The 24528-nt window shown below is 36.1% G+C and overlaps 1 protein-coding gene across 1 annotated transcript in view; it reads right to left on the bottom strand.

Annotated features, from left to right (window-relative positions):
* Positions 1 to 24528, bottom strand: part of LOC107225271 (dynein axonemal intermediate chain 3) — a 74716-nt gene that overhangs the window by 35620 nt on the left and 14568 nt on the right. Inside the window, exons 11-12 of the mRNA XM_015665682.2 lie at positions 4005 to 4121; positions 3235 to 3402 (exon numbers count right to left, since the gene is read on the bottom strand). Of these exons, the coding sequence (XP_015521168.2) occupies positions 4081 to 4121 (41 nt within the window). The 3' untranslated portion in view covers positions 3235 to 3402; positions 4005 to 4080. The remainder of the gene's footprint in view (positions 1 to 3234; positions 3403 to 4004; positions 4122 to 24528) is intronic.

Genomic DNA, 24528 nt, shown 5'->3' with positions numbered 1-24528 from the left:
AGTGTGACTAAAGATTTGCAAATCTTTTTAAAGATGAGTAATTCAAAGAATATTTTATACAGAAAACAAACTTTCATAATAAAAGTTCGTTATCTAACTAATTTTTTTTTTTCTCGTTTTTGACTTCTTTAATATCATTTCACAATCTGTTTTTACCTTGATCCGTTGCATATCAGGTTCTAAGGTCAAACGAACTTGGCTATTGTTTATGATGCATAGTCACTACGGTTGATGAGCTTTTATCGCTGCCTGCGAATTACAGCAAATTGAACATGCATTGCTAGTATTGCTAAGTTAAGAGATTGTTTGAACACTGTTCTATAAAGTTATATCGATCACGGTTATACCTTCTCCTTTTTATTTTTTTATTACATCGATATCCGTATAATCATTCCGAATTAATCCTTATCTCATTTCCTGACATAACTGTGACAGTTAAAAATCTTTACGTTCTAAGTTCAATGAAGAGTGTACGTATGCAACATAAGATAACATAACGTAACAATGAACTTAGTAAACATATTTTAGGTGAAAATTTGAGTCGCCTTAGTGATTTACAGCAAAGATTCTTACAAAGACGTTACACTAAACTTGAAAACTGAGGATCGGCGAGAAAACAAGGTGAGATGAAATTAATTGAGCAGAGTTTAATTTTAAATTGGAAATGAAATAATTTTTCTAAAAAAAAAGTAACAATAAAAATCGTCGAGCTGAGTAGGGAAAATTGTATAGCAAAAAATAACAGTGGTAGATAATTATCGCCAATTAATTAGCTCGTTAAAATTGAATAACCAATCATTCGTTACGTTCTTAATCTCTCGTGAGTCGCAAGATTTAAAACAATTATCGTTTCTTGACGAGTCTATTTTTATAAAAACTGTAAGGTAACCGTTTCTCCATTTTTCTCACTTTGCTTTTCCAACTCCCAACTCAATTCCAGCCATTTTATCCGATTCTCTTTATCACACAAAGAGGCAAAAGGCTCTTCTTACTCGTTAAATTATTCAGTTAGCAGTTATTAGTTCATCACGCAATCTCGAAGGTTTAACAATATCTCAAATTTATCTTAGCCTCGATGTCAAAACCGCTTCTTACAATCAAATCCGATCGTCTTTCTTATCAGCCGGTATTTTCTCCTCGCCTGATCGATTACACTGCATTTCGAACCCTGGTGCGTATAATTGTTACATTTCGGTCTTCAATCAAAGCACCTAATGTTTAATATCGTTCCATCTATAGTCTTAAGACGCAGATTCAGCACCCAGTCTATGGGTGCCTTATGGCTTTATACATGGGAAGTTCGATAAAGTTTAATCGAGATTTAACGACAGTTTTGGGACGGAGTAAATCAGAGGTGAAGGGGCCTGAATAATACCCACGACATCGTATTCGTATATTATTATTCCGTGTGTGTGTGTGAGTGTTTTGTGCATATGCGTGCGAGCGTTTTAACGGTTTATTGTTATATCGTTCGGGTGAAATTAATATAGGTACCCTAATGCCACGTGTATATATGTATATACATACATACATATATATATATATATATATAATACGTGTATAGTATATATACGCATAAGTATAGGTATATATTAATAGGACGCTGGGCGTCGGTAATAAATAAAAGTTACTGCCGTTTCGTCGCTCTGTGTAACTGAGGAGAAAAGAAAAATGAAAATAAGAGGATATAATAATGAAAATCATATTTTAGTTATGGCCACAAATCTTGATTAAGTTTTTACGTCGCCTTGAAAGATAAGAATTATGAGGATAAAAAATGGGGTATAAAGAAGACAAGATTTTATAGCAAAATTGCGAGATCCGGATACATTGATACATACGAATACGTCAGTTTTAACTCCTGAATAATTCTGATTCCAGAATATGGAGCTTAGAGATGATTTTTTTATTTTTTTTTTCTCTCTCTTTCATATTTCAATATCGTCATTCGTCTAAATTTGGGTAATTGACGTACAGCAAGATTCGAATTTTCGAAAGCTCGGAATTCGCAATCGAACAGAAACACTGTGATGATGAAATAGGTAAAATGAAACGAATGGTAAGAAAAACATGAAAGACGTAAAATTAGCAAAATTTTCAACTGCTGCCGCTGCTGCAAGAAACGTAGAATTCTATACTTTGTCGAAGTTGCGCGTATGAAGCAGATAGAAGGAGTTGAAAAAAAAAAGAAAATAAAAAAACAATTCATCGCTAAGTCTCTTTCCTTTTTTTTTTTTTTTTTCTATCCAGTAGCATTCGAAGCGTGGGAAATACGAAGAAAAGCTACCGCAGTCAAACGGTAATGAAAATGCGAGGAAAACAAAACGAGCGAATTGAAAAACACGAAAAAATAGGGAACGAAATGTACAAGAAGAGAAAAAAAAAAAAAACAGCAAAAAAATATACAAACAACGCAACGAAGTACACAAAGGATTACAAATATTCGGAGCGATGTTTCCGCAGGGGTCAGTTTTCCATGAACAAAGCGACACGTGCGGAAAAATCGGGCAAGCTTGCGCAGCGCGGGGCTTTTATATGCGACAGATATTGCACTCTGGATAATGGCTTTCCGGTTAACCGTATCAACTTTGACGCACCGGCTGCCGGCAGCTGCATGCCGTTTATAAAATTATTACTGACAATTTTTTTTGCCCGCTTTCAACCGCTTTGAGCCTTCCCGTTTGACGATATTTGTGTAAGCTTGAACAGAGCTTGCAGCCACCCTTGTTGTTTTCCATTTAAAAATTAGATAATTGGTTACTGTAATTCGTTTCGAATTTTTCTACAACCCTTTTTTTTTTTTGTTTGTTGTTTTTTTTCTTTATTGTTCGGAAATTAATCATTGGTTTAAACAAGAAAAGGATCCAAAACTTTGAATAAGAGTTGATTGAGTGAAAATATTCGTGAAATATTTGCCAGGAGCAAAATTAGCGAATAAACAAAATTTATTGTTTATGTACGAAAGGAATGGAAAGATCCTTAAATAGCATATTTCTAATCCTTTTTCGGGAAAGAAAATTCTAAATTGTAATTTTTGATAAAAAACTGTTGAAAAAATTCTAGATATAAAAATTGCATTTTTAATTGCGGGTTAAATATATATATTGGAGTGAATTTTAAACGATTACAGCTAATTTGTTTGATCCAGGATGGATGGATAAATTGGGGTTCAATTTACCTCTGCTAGATTCGATTTAATAGGTGAATTTAATTATCGTAGGAGAAGGCAATTACCTTTTTGCTCAACACTTCGCTGCCGCTGCTTTTGCTGATTCTGCTGCTATATTATGCTGCTGCTGCTGCTGCTGTACATTTTACTTCCTTGCAGAGACTTCAAAGGAGCACTTATCCAAGAATTAAATAGGAATCAGCTGCCTTATGACGCGGAATTCGATGCAAGAGCTGTTGAAAAGAAAAATTGATATTAGAAGTTTGAAAAAGAAGTAAATATTTGAGCAAGAATGAAAGCCTCAAACATTTCCTAAAATCTACGGATTCAAGATTATACGAAATTCTTGACAAGATTTTTCTTCCAGTTTCCTTGATCTCAATAAACTCAAGATTCGAAATTTATGACTCATTGATTATAAATATTGACAAACGTCTTGAAAAATATGACGCAAATTTTCCTAAACACTTCTGCTTTCAATTACAGCTATCGACTTGCAGCCTTTTAAAAATTTTACATTCTATTGGGTAGAAAAAAAATATGCACGTAACTTAATGTTGGATAAAAATCTAGCGTAAGGTCGCCTGGAATTGAAAGTGGAAAATTCTCCTCTCTTTTTTTCGTCCCAGCAATTTATCAACCAACAAATCCCCAAGACACAGGCGAACCTCGTACGGCGAATAATTCATAAGCGCGTATATTCGATTTTATAACGAAGGTACCTGCACGTTTTGAAAGAATCCTTAATAATAAAACGAAGCGAAAAGGAGTGAATAATAACAAGAAAGGTATATATCAGGGAAAAATACTTCTTTAAAAAAGAAATACCACTCACTTTATAATTCTGTAGTGGTAACGAGATATTATTTCACTTGGAATATTGTACGCTGCTGTCGGTATTCAAAAAGCAGTCAAATTTGTTCAGCCGATGCCTGAAATTCATCCTCCAAACCTGAAACAATACCGAAATACAGAATCGTTAGATAGAATAAAAATATAGCCAGTGAAAAAATAGAATAATCGAAATTCTTACAAATTTTCTGTACTTTAACTTTCTAAATTTTGATTTTGTTATACGCAGACTTTCTATTATGAAAATTCGACATTATGATACTTTCATTGTGTCCAATCTTTTTAAATTTTTACCCCACGTCCAAACCTAGAAACTTGAACAAATAATTCCACAATAATTGTAGGGCATTATTATAACTATAATAAAATCCAATAAAGGTCGCATTTGCGAAGCCTTTCAAAATTTTCGACTAACGAAACGGGTGTAAGTGACATCTAGCGATTTCGGCTACTATGCTAAAAATAATCGATGCATCGATTAATCGAGTTCAAAAAAATTGATCGAACACGACTCGATTAAATTCGTAAAAGTTAATCGATTAGTCAATCATTTTGTATTTTTTTTTTTTGTCAAACCGTAAATTCAAAATCAAATTTGCGTGAATAGTGAAAAAGTTTTTTGATAATTTGTAGCTTTGTTCAATAATTTTTTCAATTTCAGGTGAAAATATTCATTCATCTTTCACTTATTGCATCAAATAGGTACTAAATAAGTATGGTAATGATACTAATTGATACTTTAATCACGTAAATTGATACTGCATTGCTTCTTTCGTGTTTGTAAGAAACAAAAACGAATTGTAAATAAAAAAAAACTTGATCAATCGTGAAAAAATAATCCATCATTTTGTATCATTCTCATAATTTGCAGACGATAAGTATCGGTAAATTAAAATCGTCAACCCGCGTATCCGCAGGATATAACATATAATCGAAGAAGCTTCAACGCGGGATGAAAATTGAGCGAATATTGCAAGGCTGCTAATCACGGTGTCATATTAGGGAGAAAATTAATCGCGGTGCCTTTGGCAGAGACAAAGTGTGGCTGTGGATATTGCGGTGATTAAATTTCGATAGCTAGGACGACGTGCAGCAGGTACGTGCCGCTGATCCTGGGGTGGAGGTGTAAATGGCGGGATGGTTTGATAATCATTCGAGGCAATCAGCGAGGCAGTTCCCACCGCGAAAGTCCGTTTAGCATAAATGATGGGATCCTGGATTACGTGATCGGCGGCCAAGGCTGTCGGACGATTATGACGTCACCCGCCTTGCAGCCAACCGATTTCGTCCTGTTGCAGGACGATCGCCGCTCGACGCTGAAGGGCTTTCACGCCCCGCGGGCAAAACGGCTTCGCGCCTCCCGGATAATTGGAAATTAACCAACCGTCGATGCGCGAGACGTTTCCGGCAATCTCTCTAATCGCAAACGGCTCTCTGACTTCAAACCCCCGAACCGATTCGGCATTAACACACGCTAATCACAGTGAAATAATTTCATTCTGAAATTTCAGCAAGAAGAAAAGACTCAAACATATCCTAAAAACGTCAAAGTAGATAAACAAGAAGAGTTCTGGGCACAGATTCCTATCCGACACTTTACCGACACTTAACCAAGACACGAACCTTTCCTTAGAATGTTCCAAGGTGGGGGATATATATTCTGACTGACTTTATCGATCACGAAATCATTGAATTCATCTGGTGAGATAAAATGAGTAAAAGCAATAAAATTGAATAAAATTTCCCAAAAAAAAAAAATAAATAATAAATAAAATAAAAAAGAAAGAAGCCTCGTTAGAAAAAAGGACTGAAAAATCTGTCACATTTATTTGAATCCCTTTGAAAAATCGTATTTCCATGGCGGTTACTTCCGGAGGACGTTTAAAATGGAATAAAAAACGTGATTACTCGACGCGACAACTTAAACCGTTCTGTCATTCTTTGCACTCTTCTTACATTTATTTATTTATTTATTTATTTTTTTTTTTTCGCCCCATTCTTTTTCCCACTTCCGTTATGATAGATGCTCCCGGGCGCGGGTCGGGTTGGGTTATAAGTAAGGTAACGATGATGTAGCTTGATAAAGGTGAGGGATATAATCGAGTTAGGTCATCCGGGCAAGAGTTTCCTTCCACACGTGTAGGACACGCTTCACGTGGCTAATTCCCTTTCTTCGGCATTATATCTTCATTTCTTAGCACTCATACATTGTCGCAAAGGCCATACACACAGAGACAGAATCGGCAAGGTGACAAATATTCCCCCGGACAAAAGCCCCGCTGCACATCCCTCCAATTATTATTGTATAGTTTCTGTTCGCGTTTCGTTACTCGACTCATCATCTTCCCAGCCTCAAACTTCCGTCTTTCTTTATTTTTGCCTCAAATTTTTTATCCCCTCGCGGATATCCCCGAGTTAATTAAAAAACAAGGCTGACGAATGAGACGATTCATTCTGATCCGAGATATATATATTTTTTTTTTCTTCTTTTCTTTTCAATTTACAAAAATTAGAATACATGGACAAAAATTCTTTGTAGCACTAATTTTTCGAACAAATATCACCGGCAGAACGTATCTGCGTTACGATTTTCGCAAAGAGTAGAAAAACAAAAAAAAAAAAAAAAAAACAAAAATACTTCAAAAAGATGTCCAAGAAACTTCAGCGAATGAAAATTTGGAAAAGAGGAAACTGGCAAAGAGTTCGAAAATAGTTATCGTCCGAGAAGTGAGATGAAAAATTGAATCTTACCCCAAGGATCCGGAAACCCGGACTGTTTTCAACTTTGATTTAACCCACGAAGCCTGTGTGCGGCTTTCGATTCGCGGTATGCGCGCATGTATTTCGGGTTTTCGAGCACTTACCGGGAATCAAGTTAAAGTTTGAAGCGGGTCGGTGGCTCCCTGCATCCCTCCCTACATCCTCGCCTCTCTCGGCAGAGTTCGAGTTCGAATTCAGAGCGATGCAAATGGGCGAAGACAGCGACAGAGGGATGTAGAGAAAGGGGCTCGTAAGGGGAATGAAACAGCCCTGCAGAATAGTGGGACTACTGCCTCCTTCTAGCTTCAAAGATCAGTATGTATGACATGCGAATAAACAGAATATATGTATATGTATACACACACACACACACAATACGAATATATGTGTGTGTGTGTGTGTGTGTGTGTGTGTGAGACAGAGCGAGGGTGGTAACTGAATATACATATTCATTGAGAAGCTGGTATCTTCAGCCCCTTTTTCTTTTCCTTCTTCTTTTTTTTTCCCTTGTTATTATCCTTCTTCTTTATTGTCGTCGTGCGTTGACAATGAGAGAAATTTTTAGTTCCGGATACCGGTCAGTTCTTAACTATTTTCATTTTTTACCACAATCGAGAAATATAGTTCTAGGTAGAAAATGAAAATTAGTTTTCTAGCTGTTACCGGAAAGTCTAGTATCCGTTACTGTTCTTTCTCATTACGATCGCTGTTGCTATATTTTCTTGCAACTGTTGCGAAAATTTAACGCTCGTGCAAGAATAAATTGATGTTAAAGCCGTGTTTAACTAAAAAAGTAGAGTAAACCTGACAAACTGATTTTGCGTTGCAATTACCGCAAAATGATCGACAATAGCGCAAAATGTTTACGCGTACCTCTTTTTTCGTAATCCCAACAATATTCAAAAAGTTTTTTTTAACGTTACTTGTTTTACTCAATTTTTTCTAGTAAATTTTTCTGAGTGTATGATTTTTCGAACAGAGAATTTTTTCCACCGTATCTTAGAACTTCGGTTATGCAAGAATTTGAATTGTCACAGTCGATGTATTGCAGAAAAACTATTTCATGAGTTGAGAAAAAAAATCGTCGGTGAATTTTTCAAGTATATTATTTTTTTCACGACAGTGTTACATTAACTCGTGAACGAGTTTTTCTTCCGATTTTGTTTTTTTTTTCTTCTACGAGTCAATTGGTACATTTTTTGTTTTAAACTAATATCACAGAGGATTCGATTCGACTCGATTCTCGGTGAAATTGATTCACAGAAGGATGTTCTGAAATTACTATACTTAATATTCATTCAATATCAATTCCGAAAATTTTTAACATGTTCAAATTGTGGTTAAAAAAAAATCGTGTCTCAAAGACAGTAGAGTAAATTTTATTTTTTGTTTCAGTAGAAAAAATTCTCGACACGTGTATATTTGTCAAAGTATGAACTCGAAATCAAAAGGTGTACCTCTTTTTCTCCTTTTACCCGCATTCGACCATTTCACATACGTGCAAGTCTGCACTCTATAAATTCCGCAAATGTTATAACGGTACTTTTATATAAAATACTATGTATAATGTATGTGTGATACAGGAGCGCCTTGCGTAAGCTTAGAAATCGTTATTACGGTGACCATATTTCCTCTGCAAGTGCCCGAGGAGGGCGTGAAATAGGGAAGAGAAAGAGGGGGGGGGCGAAAGGCTGAACGAAGGGAAAAAGGTTTGGGGTGAAATTTTATTATATTCACGGAAAAAGATACAAGTCAGCTTTTGCCATAGCCGGGGAATGAGATATTTTATGTCGACCGACGGAGATTTCTGTATATATATGTATATATATATATATATATATATATATATATATTGGCGAAAAGAAAAGCATGTCTCGAAATACCGGAAGTAATTGAAATTTGCTATTTTAAGGTATACTGACATCTTTCCAAATATCTAAGTCTTTGGATCTCAAATGTTACGAGAGGCATGTTATTCTGAAAAAAAAACAAGGGGTCGAAAAATTCTTATTCCAAGCAAGAATAAAGAAATGGCAAAGAAGTAAAAAAAAAAAAAAAAAAAACGTTAAATTGCGTCGATCGACTATCGCGATTAATTAAGGTAATTATGAAGACAACGGAGAAGAGAATTCCAACAGAGCGAATGATGAACAGAGAAAATGTTAAGAACTTTGCAATTTATTAATACTATCACTGTTAAGAAATTATGACAGCGATAATATCAACCCCAAATTAAAAGCAATCATTTTTCGATTCTCAGAAAACGATCTCACTCTGTAGATCTCATTTCGCAACCGTGACAGAATCTATGAGATTATAGTCACAAACCTCTACCTAGACATTATGTATAAACATTTTGTTGCCTTCTCACGATAAAATCCATCAAACTTTTTGGTTAAGTGAAAATAATGTTTTATCGAATGTGTATTATTGACTCGGAAATTTCGTACCCAGGATGAAATTCTGGTCATTGGGGCGAGATTTTTTTTAGAGTTCAGAGCATGAAAAAGAGAGAGAAAGAGAGAGAGAGAGAGATAGAAGTGTTTATTCGCCCTGGGACAAGTCACCTTAGACGGGAATATCAACAGTAGACAAAATAGAATTGAAAAAAAAAAAAAAAATTAAAAACCCATAAGCTAAACAGTAAGGAAGCAACAAAATTAAAATTAGCACTGACCTAAGATAGTAGGAGAAAAGAGGAAAACAAAACTATAGTTAAACGAGTAAATTATATGAAAATAAATAAATATAAAAATGCAGAAATGTAAAACTAAATAGAAGTATATGTATAAAGTGTAGAAATAAACAAAAATATAAATAAGTAGAAACAGACGCATAAAGAAAGTAAAATAAAGTGAAAGAGAAATAAATAGATAAATAAAAATATACATTAAAACATTCGAACAAGATATCGCATAAAACGATTGGTGCATAAAAAAAAAAAACATAAATACATGAATTGGGTTAAAATAGAATAAAATAAGTTAATAGATTAATATGACAGGGTAATCCTGTGAACGAAGAAGCGAGAGGAAGATAGAGAGAGAGAGAGAGAGAGAAAGAGAGAGGGAGAGTGGAAACGGAACATTTTAATTCCTGAAATTGTCAGGCGGGGCGCGTCCGATATAATCGATCTTATTTGCAACTGAATCAGCCGGCAGATTCCAGACTCTGGACCACTAGAGGATGAGGACGAGGAGAATGATGATGAGGACGAGGAAGAGAAGAGGAAGAGGCGGTTTCGACGTCGGGCAACTAACGAAGGAAACCGCTCGCCTTGACTCTGTTCCTATCCTTTCCGCACCGGATCGTCCAGCTTCTCTCTCTCTCTCTCTCCGTCTCTCCGTCTCTCTCTTTCTCTTTACCTCGGTAACAGCTAACGCGATTTACATTTCCTTAAAGCCAGTCGCCCCAACCGGCGAACATCTTCTCAGTTCTTGTCCCGGGTCCACTGCTCGACCCATTTTCCCTGATCGAGAGCCAATCGAGAAGCTATCCACCGATCGAATCGAATTTGTCAAAAGAACCGCAAATTTATATTACCGATAATCTCGACTTAAGGTCTCGTTTCGCACTCTCTCGTTATTTTCTCACAGAAGAGAAATATTTTTCACGATATTTTAAGTCGAGTCGATTTTTGTAACGATTTTCTTTTTTTCTCTTTAGAAGAATTCCGAGAAAAAATTATTTCCGAATATATAACCTTTACAAAAATAAAGAAAGAAAAAAGAAACTTGAGTTCAATTTATTTTTTCCCCCCTTACTGAAATTTATCTTGATTCACGTAAAAGTTTTATGGAATTTCGCTGGGACTTTGTTTTGTTTCAGTTTAATTCAAGCATGCGTGAATTTAATTTGAGTCATATGAAATTGCGACAAATTTATTAGGCTAATTTTTTGTGCCTGTAGAGTTTTTGATCAATTGACTTGCGTTAGTCACGTAAAGTTTTTTGAACCGATCAAAGTTCAGTTTAAGTCGTCTCAGGTTAGATAAAGTTTTGCAAATTTATTTCAAACAGTTCATCAAGTCTCGATTTAATCACTGGTACTTCTAAGAGTTCATTTAAAGTTATAATTCTAGTCTATCGGAGTCTTTTTAATTTAGTTTGAACATCGACAAAGTCTTTTTATCTCACTCAAGGCATATTGAAGTTCAATTCAATGGCGTCAAATTCGAAGTATTCATTTGAAGCTTTCATTTAAATTGTTCGGCCAACCTTTCAGGTTCATTTAAAGTAACTTTGGTTCTCGCAAAGTCTCTTACAGTGAAGTCCATTCGAAATAATTTTAATCTCAAGTCATGTGAAGTGAAGCTTTTTTTACAAGATCCAAAGTATCGATGAATTCTTCTGAACTCACTACTTGAAGTATTTGGAATTCATATTTTATCCGATTCAAGTTTCACCTCAAACGATATTAAAACTCAAGTCAAATAATGCGAAGTCTTTGAACTCATTTCAATTCTCGATAAAGCTCTTTGAATTTCCGAGCGTTTTATTTACAACCACTTCAAGTCACATATATATCCAGTTAAATTCCCTTCAAACCTGTGCGCGTGTAAAAAATTGAATGAAATAACTGGGAGTCATTCATTCGAAGTCTTCGAAAGTCGCATCAAGCTTGCAGCTTAAAATTGTCACAAAAACTCCTCAATACGTACGAAGGTATAACGCGAGTGAAAAAAAGCTTTCTAACCAAAAAAAAAAAAAAAATGTCAACACTAAGGGTGGTTATTTTTCGCAACTGTGCGAATCGCAGCTAAATTCTGCCACATTCCAATCAAGGGTGGTAAAAATTTGCGAGTTTCTTCTTGAGAGGTTCGAAAAAACGCGGCTTCGAATCGAAGCGAGGGAAAATTGCGGGGACACAATTACCGTTTTGAACGTATCTCTACGAGGTTATCCTTCGGGAAGCTCCTGAAATAGTCGGAGAGTCCTTCGGCAAGGAAACGGACCCTGCTTCACCGTCACGTGATTAATCTAGTCGTTTGTCAGCCGGGCCAGAGTTTATCCTTTTCCTTACCGCATCTAATCCTCCTTCCCATTCGATTCTAAACTACCCATCCCATCCGTTTCTCGGCAGTCCCACGCCGAAAACACGCTCATACAATCAGCTAACAACTAACACCGATTCTATACCCTAAAACCTAACCTAACCTAACCCAACGCCGATTCTACACTCCGAAGAATTAATTAATCTATCGATCCCAGGTACGTTTCTAAGTACTCTCTCCATCTTCATCAGCTTCGTATTCAAGGTACTTCCCACCTCTGATCCGGTCGTAGATATCCTTGGAAAATGGAATACGGTATCTCCAGTTAAATAGACATATTCGATTTTGAAAAGAATTGTTTGACAAATCTTTTCTTTCTTGTTATAATTTCAATTTCGAAGAATTCCTTTGAGTAGTAATCAAAATTAAAGCTCGAGTGATGTGGTTTTGAACAACATGTAGAAAAAAAGCTCATACGAAAGCGTTCCATGAAAAATTATCGAGTTTTGAATCTCGGCCCTTCCAAGACATTGCCAGTTTTTTTTTCTTTTTTTTAACCTTTCCATTGTTATTGATTTCCTGAAACTCCCAAGGACCGATTTTTTAAATCTCAATTGGCATTGGTCTCAATTAGTCTTGTGGTTGATTTTTTTCTTTTTTTTGTGCAGTTCGAAACATCATACACTTCAAAAACTTCAGCACAAAACCAAAAAATTTTAACTCTTATTCCAATCAGCTCAAGTTTGCTCTCGCTCATCGGAAAATTGGTTTAAAATCGATTGCCAAAATTTGTAACGAACAGACAAACGAACAGACAGACAAGAAATCGAGTTCATAAAAATATTTAAAAATATTATCTCACCTATCATTAACTTCACGTGATTTAAAAAAAAATTGTTTCATACTATTCAAACCATCATCGATAAACATTATGTCAAAGTAAAGTTTTTTACAGGCACCAATTTATCCATAATTAATTCTTGAAAAAAGAGCATTTTTGATTGTTTGGACGTTCTAGTCGTCTTAATTTTTATCCTAGGACGGTAATAAGTGACATGAAAGAAAAGAGAAAAGAAAAAAAAAAACGCCCCACGCGAATTAAAATTCCCCACCGCTAGAGAACGGCTCAAGTTTTCGACTTTAGACAAATTAATTTTTTACCACTTTTTTTTTTTTTTTTTTTTTGGAAACTTGGACAAAAAACGTTTTGACCCACAATATGATTCTTTGTTAAAAAACGAAGAAAATGTGATCCTTAACGATACGACGTAGCCGAAGGATGAAATTTACAGGATTGGGGCATTTTTTCATCCCCTGGTATCAAAATGGGTGAAAAAAAAAAAGAAAAAAAATAATAACAAAGTTATCGTTCCAGAGTTAATCTTCTTCTTCTTCTTCTTCTTCTTCTTCTTCTTCTTTACCTTCTTCCTCATCCTGAGAGGTTTCACAAGGCTTAAAGACCTCAGGATAAACTCCCCGACTCCCGATGGCAAAGCCGAGACTTTCCTCGGGCTGGTGACCCGGAGTCTCGTGCCGCAGCAGCATCCCAGGATCCAGACATCCAGCCGTGTTGCCTCGCGTGCAAACTACTCCTGAGGGCATTGCAGTAGCTACGGCTATGGGAAGCATAAACACAAACACGTAACTAGCGTTGCACAGCCACCCTCCTCTCCTAGCTTCGTCCAATCCGTGTCTCCGTGTTTCTGTGTGTTTTTGCGCTCCTCCACACAGCGACAGAGTCTGCAAGGCTGCGGCCAAGTATCCACGGAATATCGTATGTTCTCCGAGCATCGAGTGTATATATATGTATATATACCATGCAGAGCCCGCTTTCAACTCCATGAAGGCATTTAGCTTCACTGCATACGGGACCCTCCTTGTCCTCTAAACCGCAGAATTTCCACCGATATTCGATTCTCTTCACACAATTTTATTCCAAACACTTGAAAACGCTCGATCAAACACCCCGTAATTATTTAAAATTTTTTAAACCAGGTGTTAACCGGTCGATTGAGTGGAAAAAAAAAAAACGTTCACAAGGCGGAGGTTAAAAAATCAAATTTCAAACTGACTCAAGCCTAACTAGATTACAAGAAAAGTTTTCTAATTCAGATTTTAGATTCTTTCGAATAACTTCGAGCAAATCATTCGGACTTGCATTATTTTTGCTTGGGTTATTTTTGTATAAGTTATTTTTTTGGGGTTGTTTATGACAGGTTATTCCTGTTTTTCGTTATTTTTACCTTGGGTTATTCTTGTTTCGGTTATTTTTTTTCGGGTTGTTTTTGTGTAACACATTTTCGCCTCGGATTATTTTTCTATAGGTTATTAAGATCGGTCACCCATAATTACATACTTGCCAGGAAATATATGTATGAGAAATCTGAAATAAATAATCATGAAAATATACTTCGTTTCGCTGATTTAAATTTAAAGAGTAAATTGTCAGGCAGCCGATGTGCTGAAATTAAATAATCACCACAACGAATCACTAATTTTTTTACGTTATTCCCGTGAAACGCAGCTTGACTTTTTTCAACTAATAAATCCAATGAAGATAAAAAACAGGAAAAATTTTATTAGTCGTTCTGACCATGAAAAACATCGTACAAGAAAACCTTTCAAAAAACTGTTCTTAATTTGTGTTCTCATTTCCTAAGGTTAAATTTTCAGTCCGATTTTCATTTCGTGGAGAAAAAACGTGAAATAAATTTCAGAAAAACATTGACATCGATTTCTTATTTCCGTCCAGTCAATCGTCACTGATTCTGACAAGAATAATTTAGATACAGATTGTGAGAAAGAAAATCGCTCAATGATGACCGAAAACAAGAGAATCCAAGCAAGCATCGCGCATCAAGAAGAGAAAAGAAGAGAATAAAATAAAACTTACCGAAGAAATGAAGAGGGGAAAGGGGAAAGGAATTTATATGAAGACGGAGGAAGGGAGGAACGGAGAAGAAGACGAGGGGTGAAAATAGTGCGAGGGTTTCATCCGGTGACACGGGTACCTTTATACGAAACGTATAACGTCAACTCTTTGAAACGGCTATAGGCTGCAGGCAGGGATGCTGGGAGGATTCGATTTTATACGGAAGCTGGCGACGCGACGTGGGCGTTTTGCAATTTTCAAACTTTTCCGCTTTCTATATATGGAAGGACGCGCGATAAACCTTGAACCAACATTTTCCAGCGTTCCAGGTGGAAGAAACTACGCACCCTAGGTATAACATAAAGGATCCCCCCCCCCAAGGCTTATTCGGCGACTCACATTCATTCGATTTCCACTCTTTTCAACATTTTTTCACCCGTGTCATCTGAAATCAAATTCCATCATACCAATTTTCCTCTGCACATATATATATATTAGGGTGAGCCAAAAAAAATAACCTATCGAATCTATGGTCTTAAAAGGACCTATTTACCGAGGAAAAAATTGTAGCTCAATGTTAAAAAGTGTGGTTGGCCATTTGAAATTTCCCATTTAAATAACAATTGAAAAAAAAAAAATTTTCAGCAAATATGCTGTAACTATTGAACCGTTAAATGCAACGAAGTGCAACGAAGTTTCCAGTTTTTTCTCATCTTTCACAGCCAAAACTTTGACTTGTGTCACATTTCATTAATTTTTTTGAAGTTTTGAAAGTGTTTACACTTTATCTCGTCACGTTTCTTTCACTCTTATTTTATTTATTTATTTTTTATTTTTTTTTTGCAGTAATTGCATCCCAAGATTTCAGTAAAAAGATCGCGCAGCGAAGCGTTGATTCGAAACAAATTATCTTACGTGAAATATCTGACAAAAGAAACTTTTACAATTTCCAACACAATTCTCTGTAACGATGCTTCCGCACAGCATCTGACATCACGCGATCTAATTCTCGCATCAGTTTATATACCGACCGTTTTAAACTTTCCCGAATCTTCTCCGTGCGACGAGATTCAAAACCGGCGAAAAGCTTTGCAAGCACGTCTAGATAAAAATCGGACGAAAAATAATCGTGAAATATGAGAGAACCGCGGAATCGAACTTTTCACAAAACTTGGCCTATTTCCGGCTTTTGAATCGAGACCTGTTTAAAAACTTGATGAAAAATGAGGCAAAGTTAACCGCAAATGTGTCATAAAACTCGTCTCACCTATTTTTTTTTTCTTCTTTTTTTTTTTACATTCTATAATCAGCCGATTAATTCCAGCGATCATTTCTCATTTATCACACTTTTTTCTTTCTCACTTCGATGTTGATGATTACGGTGGGGAGAAATTTCGATTGTGAAGTAACCACAGGTGGGAAAGCTTGCAGGTTAAGGAGTTCGATTCAGAGCCAAGGCGGGAGAGTCTGGAGGGTTGCTTAGGAGCTTTTAAACAAATTGTGATTAATCGCAGGTCTCCCATCGTTCCGTAAATTTATCTTCAAGTTTCCCCGGCCGCGTTGCTGTGCATGAATTCACATATAGAGATATAACTATCCGCGGTACCAAAAGTTTTCTCGTTAGTTCCCCACGCCAGACGAATACCGTGCTTTTATCCACTCGCTGCTGCAACGATCGCTAAACCGGCACGGAGTGCGAAAAATGTTTGAAAAACAACAATGAAAAAGGGTAAATAATTTACGGTGAAAGAGAGACTGAAACGGAAAAAAGAATCGGTGCGAAAAAAAAAAAGAATAAACGAGAAACAATGTAAGCTTCAAAACACAGTCTGCCGAAAACCAAAAACAATTAACACAGAAAAATTTATCAAATCATAATGTAAATAGTAAAACTGAAGTCGATTCAGTTGAATTTTGTGAAATAAACAATTACTTGCGTTCAATGCAAAGAAAATATTGGAAAAACAAAAATTCTATCAGAACGAAAGTTTAATTTTTATTAACTCTGGGAAAATTGTACATTTTTTTTTCAATTTTTTTGGTTTTCATTTGTCATATATCAGTAATAATTTTACTTTGTAAAATAATTATCTGAAAATCTACTGAAACTGACAATTTTACAGATGAGGTTCCTGCATTACAATGCTTTCTTTTCTGTCTAAACGTTGAATGAATGTTTTACGAATAGAATTGATCTTTCTTACTATGATTTCGTTTTTCTTGTCAGATTATTCATTCGGATTCTACACCCTGTACTGCTTCCTTAAACAAGGTACGTAATTTTCACAGCTTGTGATTGGAGTGTCGGGATGACAAACATCCTCTTTAAATCGCAGAAGCAGAAACGAGACCGTTTCAGGATTAAAAATCAGCAATGTTTAATCTGGGAGCTCAGAGCTGCGGTATCTTTCGTCTGTAATCTACACAGCGTGATGCAATAAAAATACCTGGAGGTTTGATTTACGCGTACAGACATTCGAAGTTAGTCGTGATAGAAGAGAAAAATAAACACTCGCTGTAATAAATCATAATTATAATACCAGGACGAAATCACTCGGAAATAACAAACAAAACAAAATTCAAACCATGACAAAATATTTAATTGAAAATTTAATTCACGTTGATGTTTTGTCGATTTTTTTTCACAATTTTTCTTTATGGGTTGTTTTTACCTTGGATTATTCTTGTTTCGGTTATTTTTGTCTTGGGTTGTATTTCTTTGTCTTGTTTATCACAGGTTATTTTTATATGGCATATTTTTGCCTCGGGTTATTTTTCTACGGGTTATTAAGATCGGTCACCCACAATTACATACTTGCAGGGAAACATATGTATGAGAAAATCGAAATGAATCATTATAATCTCTATCAAAATATACACTTTTCACTGATTTGAATTTTAATAGTAAATTGCCAAGCAGCTGATGTGCTAAGATTAAATAATTGCCAAAAAAAATCAGTAATATTTGTTGTAATTCCCGTGAAACGCAGCTCGATTTTTTTCAACTAATAGATCCAATCGTGAGGATGAAAAGCAGGTAAAATTTTATTAGTCGTTCTATGCGTGAAATATGTTGCGAGAAATCCTTTCAAAAAACTGGTCTTTAATTTTCCATAATTTTTCTTCACTTTTGCCTCGACCTCGGAAAATTTTAACAAATCGAAAAAACCATTTACAGTGTGCCGAAATCTCGATTCATACATTTACTTGGGATATATGTTTTCTTGTGGGTGTAATAATGTACGGTGTACGGTATAAAGGAAGCAAGCGTCTAGATTTTCATGATAGGTATGCGTAAGAGAAAAGGGAACGTACGTTTGAAATTTAAATTGGGGATAATAGAAGGTGATTTGATTTCGAGAGGCGTACATAATTGGCCGGATTTAAAGGAGTGGAACGCGAATCCCTTTCCCCCAGTAATGGGTGAATCGTGTATTTACGGTGACTCGAGCTTATCAAACCCCCGGCTTTCCACTTCTACCGATAAAGCTTCCAACTCCGGAGAGAAAATAATCTATATACAAGTGGGTATACATAAAATATATCCTGCACCCACCGATATACCTGTAAATAAAAATAAACCTGCTCGGAAGAGAAGGGGAAACAAAAATACGAATTCGAAGACAAAGGAAAAAGGAAAATTGAAGAAAAAGAACGGTGGAAAAAATTTGTTGAAATTCCGAATTTGAAAACATCCCATAACAACAAAATTCGAATATTTCGCTCGCGAAATTTAAAGTAAGGAAATCAAACTTTCACGAATCCAGAATCTCAAAGTTCCAAAAGGGAGAAAATAAGAATATTTCAATATCTGAAGAATCAAAATTCTGAGTGATCAAAGATTTTTAGTTCTGTGAATTCGTGACTCAGTGAAATTTCACCACTTTGATTTTTCTTTGCTTTGGATTTTCGATATTTTTTACGTTCGTAATCGAAACTTTACTTTTCGTAACTTGAATTTTGAAACTTTGAGCCGTCGCGTCGGGTTTCCGCCAATTCGAAACTTTGTCGTTTCACCAAAGTTTAAATTCTCAACTTCAAGTTTCGCCAGCATAAAATTCGGAATCAGGCGCTTTGAGAACTTGTCAAAATTAATTTCCTGAATTAACCCACGAACGTATTGATAATCGTCTAAATATGAAAAGAGAGTAAAAAAAGATGACTAATAATAATCGAGAGCAGCGAGACGGAAACGGAAGAAAATTGATGAAACGTTAATCCCTGAGAATCGCTGACCGATTTTACGATCGCAGCTGAGATGTGAAGAATTCAAGAAGTGGAAAAAAAATCGCAACCTTACGGGTAAATCGATTTCTAGGTTGGAAATAACCGCTGAGCGCCCATCGACGAACTCAAACACAAAAGTATAAGTGCGAATCGTTATCCTGACGCCTCCTTCCATCCAACCCGTTACTTCAGACGACGACGATGCGTTTTACGAGCCAAAGAGCCCGCCGCGATGCGAAAGATTATATGCGAATATCCGCGAATACGACAGACGGAATCTATAGGAGAGAAACGAGGGGGGAAAAATTGGTCGGGATGAATTGGAGATTCCTCTGCAGGGAGAGAATGTGGAAGATAAAAATTCAGGAATCGATTTCGTCTTGTTTTTATCTCGTTTTTCGCCGAAAGGTTCGACGTAAAAACGTAAAACGTTCAAATCTCTATTAAGTACCTGAATTTTTTATTTTTATTTGCGCGTGTAAAGTTTATTTTTTTTTTTTTTTCTCAATCTGGTTTTCTTATCTTAATTTACTTTTCACGGGAAATTAATCTTCGATCCGTTGAAAATTTTTTTTCTCGATGCCTGAAAAAAACGACTCGTAGACTCACGGATTCATTATTGCACGTCCGGAACGTTTGCGAAAAGAAAATAACTCGCGGTTAATTTAGTGAATTCGATATTAGAATCGAACTGGAAAAATTTTATCCCATATTTTCAGAGCGAATTGATCAGATACAAGTGATAACATAATTGACAAAAATTGTACGTCTTAAATTGAATTCAAGTAACTCGAAGTTAAATTCGCATGATTTCAAGTGACTTGTAAATGATGAAAAAAAAACTTGGAGTGAATTTTCACGAGTATGAAAAAGTCTGTCAAAATTTATTCGAAAGGACTCGTCGTGTCCTAAGATTCAAAATTCTGTAATTACTTGAAATCCACGAACTCAATCAAGTCAAAGTCGATTAAAACGTCGTCAGATAACTTCGAGCATACAAACATAAATACATTGAAATGACTGGAATCCGAAGGTTGATAAAATTAATCGCATGACTCAACGCGACTGAAAGTTCAACAATCAAGTGAATTTGAAGTGACTTTTCACCGCGCGTAATCCTGAAGCAAAGCGTGCAGGTTAATTCCTCAGATGTGTTCGAGTATCCAGGTCTGAGGATGAGTAGGATCTCGGAGCACAGGGATGAGAATTCTCCGACGAAGGAAGAGAGACAACTCGAGGGAGAAGATCTATGGGAGGGATGGAAAGCGAGGGAGGATCGGATCAATTGAAACTTAGTTAGGTATAATTCGACAAGTCAAACAACGCGGGATGGGCGGCAGTCTTACCTTATAGCGAGGCATCCATTACACCCTCGTCTGAGAATTGGCTCTGTCTAGTCGTTACCCTCCCTCAACCCCTAACCGATTCATAAGGGTGGCAGAGATTCAACGACAAATATCGAGAAGAAACTGCACCGTCGACATAATAAACATTATCCCGATGTTATTCAAGAAATATTTTGAAGGGATATTTCGCGAGCTCAGAAATTTGAGATTATAATCATTGATAAAAAAAATTTTTAATTCACGATTTGGAATTTATAAAAATCGAAATCAAGTATTTTTGGATAAAAACCTCTCTTTCTTCGCTTAATTACGGAGCTTTTTTGTTTCCTTCTTTTACTTTTCATCACCTTTCGGTGACATGGGAAAAATATTTATTTCGCTCTTGAAGTTTTTGAAACTCTGGAACCTAGAAAACAAGTTTTCAGAGAAGTATTGTTCGTCTGTCCGACAGAATTAATCAATAGCAATTTCGTTCTTCACGTTTCTGCACGTGAGCTTATTGTTAGAAGAATTCTGGAACCACCGGAAGTCGATATGGCCGAAAGTGAATGCCAACTCGGGAAACTCTGAAACCTAGTTTCGACGCACCCTTAAACTTGATCAAAACTTGAAAAACGCTTCGACAAACGAACATTTTTCTTTCGTTCCCCTTTTAGTCGATCACCAATTTTGACGTCCTGTCCACACTTGAGAATAAAAAAAAGATAAAAAACTCGAGTGAATAAGAATTTCATTTTTCCGGTACAAGTTTACGGTACGTGATTGAAAATTTTCAAGTAAATTGACATGCTGCAGTGAACTAAGCAAACGAATCGGTGAATGTGACGTAAAAGTTGAGGAAAAAAAAAAAAAAAACACTCTCAGAGCTTTTTCAAAATGATATGAAAACGAAAAAAAAATTCAATACTTGGATTTGAACATATTTATGATAATTTTATCTACCAGGAAAATTATTCTTATTAATATTACACCCAGACGTGTTATTTTTTTTTTTTTTCGTACTCACCATCCCGAAAGTTTTTCAACCTTTCGTTTATCGCAGACTCCCGCGGACAAAATTATCGTATATAATCCAAGGTCGTGATGACGTGTGCGGTTTATAGGTGAAATTACTACACGAGTTGTTATCAAGGTTAGAAAGAGGCAGTCGTTCCAATCTTTCGAGGATTTATTTAGGCGCCCTGCAGGACTACCCGACATTTTAAAAATGGTAATAGAATCCGCGAAGATATTGCGTTAAACCTCGCATTTTCACAAATTGGCTTCCAGCGGTTTTAAATACTTCAACTTCACCGATTCTCGGGCAATTTATTTTTCTCCTCTCGCATTTTATTTATTTTTCAATCCTTTTATTTTTACTATCAATCTTACCGCGTATATTCACTGATTAAATTTTCAACTTATTCTACAATTTAGTCAAAGACTAAATACACGCTTCAGTTTCTATAACTACGTATAATTTTCACTTCTTACTGTATTTAAGATACTCTTTATGATATTACGTTCTAGTTTTCGTCTGATTTTCAAACACTGTTCAATCATTATTACATCAATTGTTTTTTCTTTTTTTCTTTCGTTAAAAAAATTTTTTTCCCTGAATATTATTTTACACATTAAAAATAAGCTGTAGGAAAAATTCAATTTTTAATGCTTCTAATCAGTAGTTTCTAGTTCCTAGTTTTCATCTCTTTGTTTTTGTTTTTTTTTTTATTAATTAATTACCTCCACTGTAATTAAACGTTCGATTAAATACGTCAACACGAACTTCGAATCTGTTGAAGAGAGAAATAAAAGGAGATAAAAAATCGAAACCTGTCCTAAACATGAAAAGCAACAATTTACCACGAGCCAATTAATTCCCATACACCTTGAGCTAATTTATTCGACTTCACCCGTAACGAAATCATTAATTTTCCGAATGTTGTTACCCTCGATGCCTGCACTGAGAGAAATTTTTAGTACCGGTTACCGCTCAGTCCTTAACTATTTTCATTTATTACCACAATCGAAAAATACAGTTCTAGATAGAGAATGAAAATTATTTTTCTAGCCGTTACGAAAATTTAATGCTTGTGCAAGAATAAATTGACGTTAAAGCATTATTTAACTAAAAAAGTAGAGTAAGCGTCAGAAACTGATTTCGCGTTGCAATAACCAAAAAAGGATCGACGATAGCGTAAAATGGTTAGGCGTAGCTCGTTTTTCGTAATTCCAACGATATTCAAACAGTTCCTTTTAACGATACCTGTTTTACTAAATTTTTCTAGTTACCGTAACGAATTAAATTTTTCTCAATGTGTGTCCTGTCCTTCCGAATCCAGGATCAAGGAGTCCAGAAAGCCGAAGAGGGGGTTGATAAGTGGAAAGGAGGAAAACTGGTATAATATGAAACCGGGTGAGGGGTGGAAGACGAGGAAGAAGGAGAGGCGAGGGTGCAGGTCTCTATACTTGCGAGTTGCCGGCGGTGCTGGACGTGACTCGACTACCGATCCAGGATTTATTTGACTCGTCTCTGACTTATGGTCCGACTTGGGCTTACCCCCGTGTACGTGCGGTCTTCTCACACCCACCTCTGTATAACACGGACTATACGCGTATGGGTCCCATAAATACGCACGTATAACGACGTCCGTGCCAATGAATTTTAGGCCCTTTTTGCCGTAAGCGTAGGCGTTTATTACGCGCGGAAGATTTGAAGACAAAAAAAAATGTAATGTACCGATGGTCGTCAATTTTTTCAAGTATGGGGGATTCCACGCGAAATGTTCCAAGTGAAAAAAAAATGGAAGTCTTGAGAATATTTCGGAAATTCTCATACCGTTCCAGAAATGTTTCAGGTGATTAAAAAATTGAAAGTGTTGAAGAAAAATTGGTCCTTCATAGGCCCTGTTTTGAAACGTTTGGAATAGAAAATACAGTGTCTGAGAATTTGAAAAAATTGTCGTTTTCAAAATCACTATATATATTTATAAATAACCGAGTGGTTGAGTAAAAAATCTGAAAAAATTCAAGCTACCGTTTCAGAATTGGGAAAATTGCAGACATTATTTCTTTTTTAAACAAAATCATAAATGACGAGGTTCGGATGTTGGTCGGATTAGCATGGAATTCCCTATATACGTACGTATCGATGATACGATTATTATTTCGGCGTCGGGCAGTAATTTTTATTTCTTACTTGAAAAATTACTTCAACGTGAAACTTTCAAGGTATTCAGAGGGTGTAGGACCTGGAAGCAATAATTCATCCATAGTAGTAATTTTCCCGTTTCCTTCTCTGCATCGTAATATATGAAACAAAAATTTGAACAAAAAAAACTACTCGCTTGAATTACGAACCTATAATAATTGGAAATACGATTCCAGACGTATTTCAACAACACTACGTACATCTACGTACAAATGAAAATTGAGAAATGATCGTACGAATTTTTTCCCAGTCAAATTTCATACCGATCAAACGTTCGCTACTTAAAAAAAAAAAGAAAAAAGAGAGAGAGACGTAACAAAGCACAGCTATAATTGCTGTGCCTTTGCAGCCCGGATTACGAGGCACGGAAAAGAACTTTGCTGACCCGAAAGCTCTACATAAGTAGTAAAATATAGTTTACGAAAATCTCAAAGCGTGGAAGGGAAATGATGGGGTCGGCAGAGCGTGGAAAAGACTTTTCCTTTGATCCGTGTAAACTACTTCCGGAACAGAGGAACCTCCGCGTTGGTGGTGGAAGGCGTGCTTGCGCCATATTCAGGCCCGGCAAAACTCGACGCCCGGAAAACGAGCGGCGTAAGCTCGTGAAGCTCGTTAAAACGCCAAACTCCCTCTGACCTCCGAGCTCGCATGCAGCCGTTGCTTCATGCTCAAATCGAGCGTGTTAACGCGCCTCTTTCCTACCTTCACACAAGCCGCCGGCAGCTGCTGCATTCACTTGTGTCTTTGCCAAAAGTTGGCCGGATTCTCTTCGCTCAATATGATCAGTGATCAAAGAGCCGGAAGATCATCGTCGCTTGCCTCTCGCATCAAACTGCGAGCTTTCCGTTAGATGTTCGGATTTGTTCGTCTGCTCAGTTTGACCGTCAGCCGATTGAAATTATATTCGTGAATGAAAAATTCAGGAGAGTTTTAATAGCAACGCGTAAACGAGTTGTAATATTTTTGCTAGCTAAAAATATTTCGCTGCTTCGACCGTTTTATTTTGGAATATTTGTTTTGGGCATGTTTTTTTCTCATCGTATTTTTGATACGTTCTTTCAGGCATGCAACGTCAAATTTAGATATTTTCAGATATTCAATTTCATTAGTTTTGGGCAT

Source organism: Neodiprion lecontei, chromosome 7 (genome assembly GCF_021901455.1).
Source record: "Neodiprion lecontei isolate iyNeoLeco1 chromosome 7, iyNeoLeco1.1, whole genome shotgun sequence".
Lineage (NCBI taxonomy): Eukaryota > Metazoa > Arthropoda > Insecta > Hymenoptera > Diprionidae > Neodiprion > Neodiprion lecontei.
The sequence above is the reverse complement of the archived record's forward strand: the minus strand, read 5'-3'. Positions and strand labels throughout refer to the sequence as shown.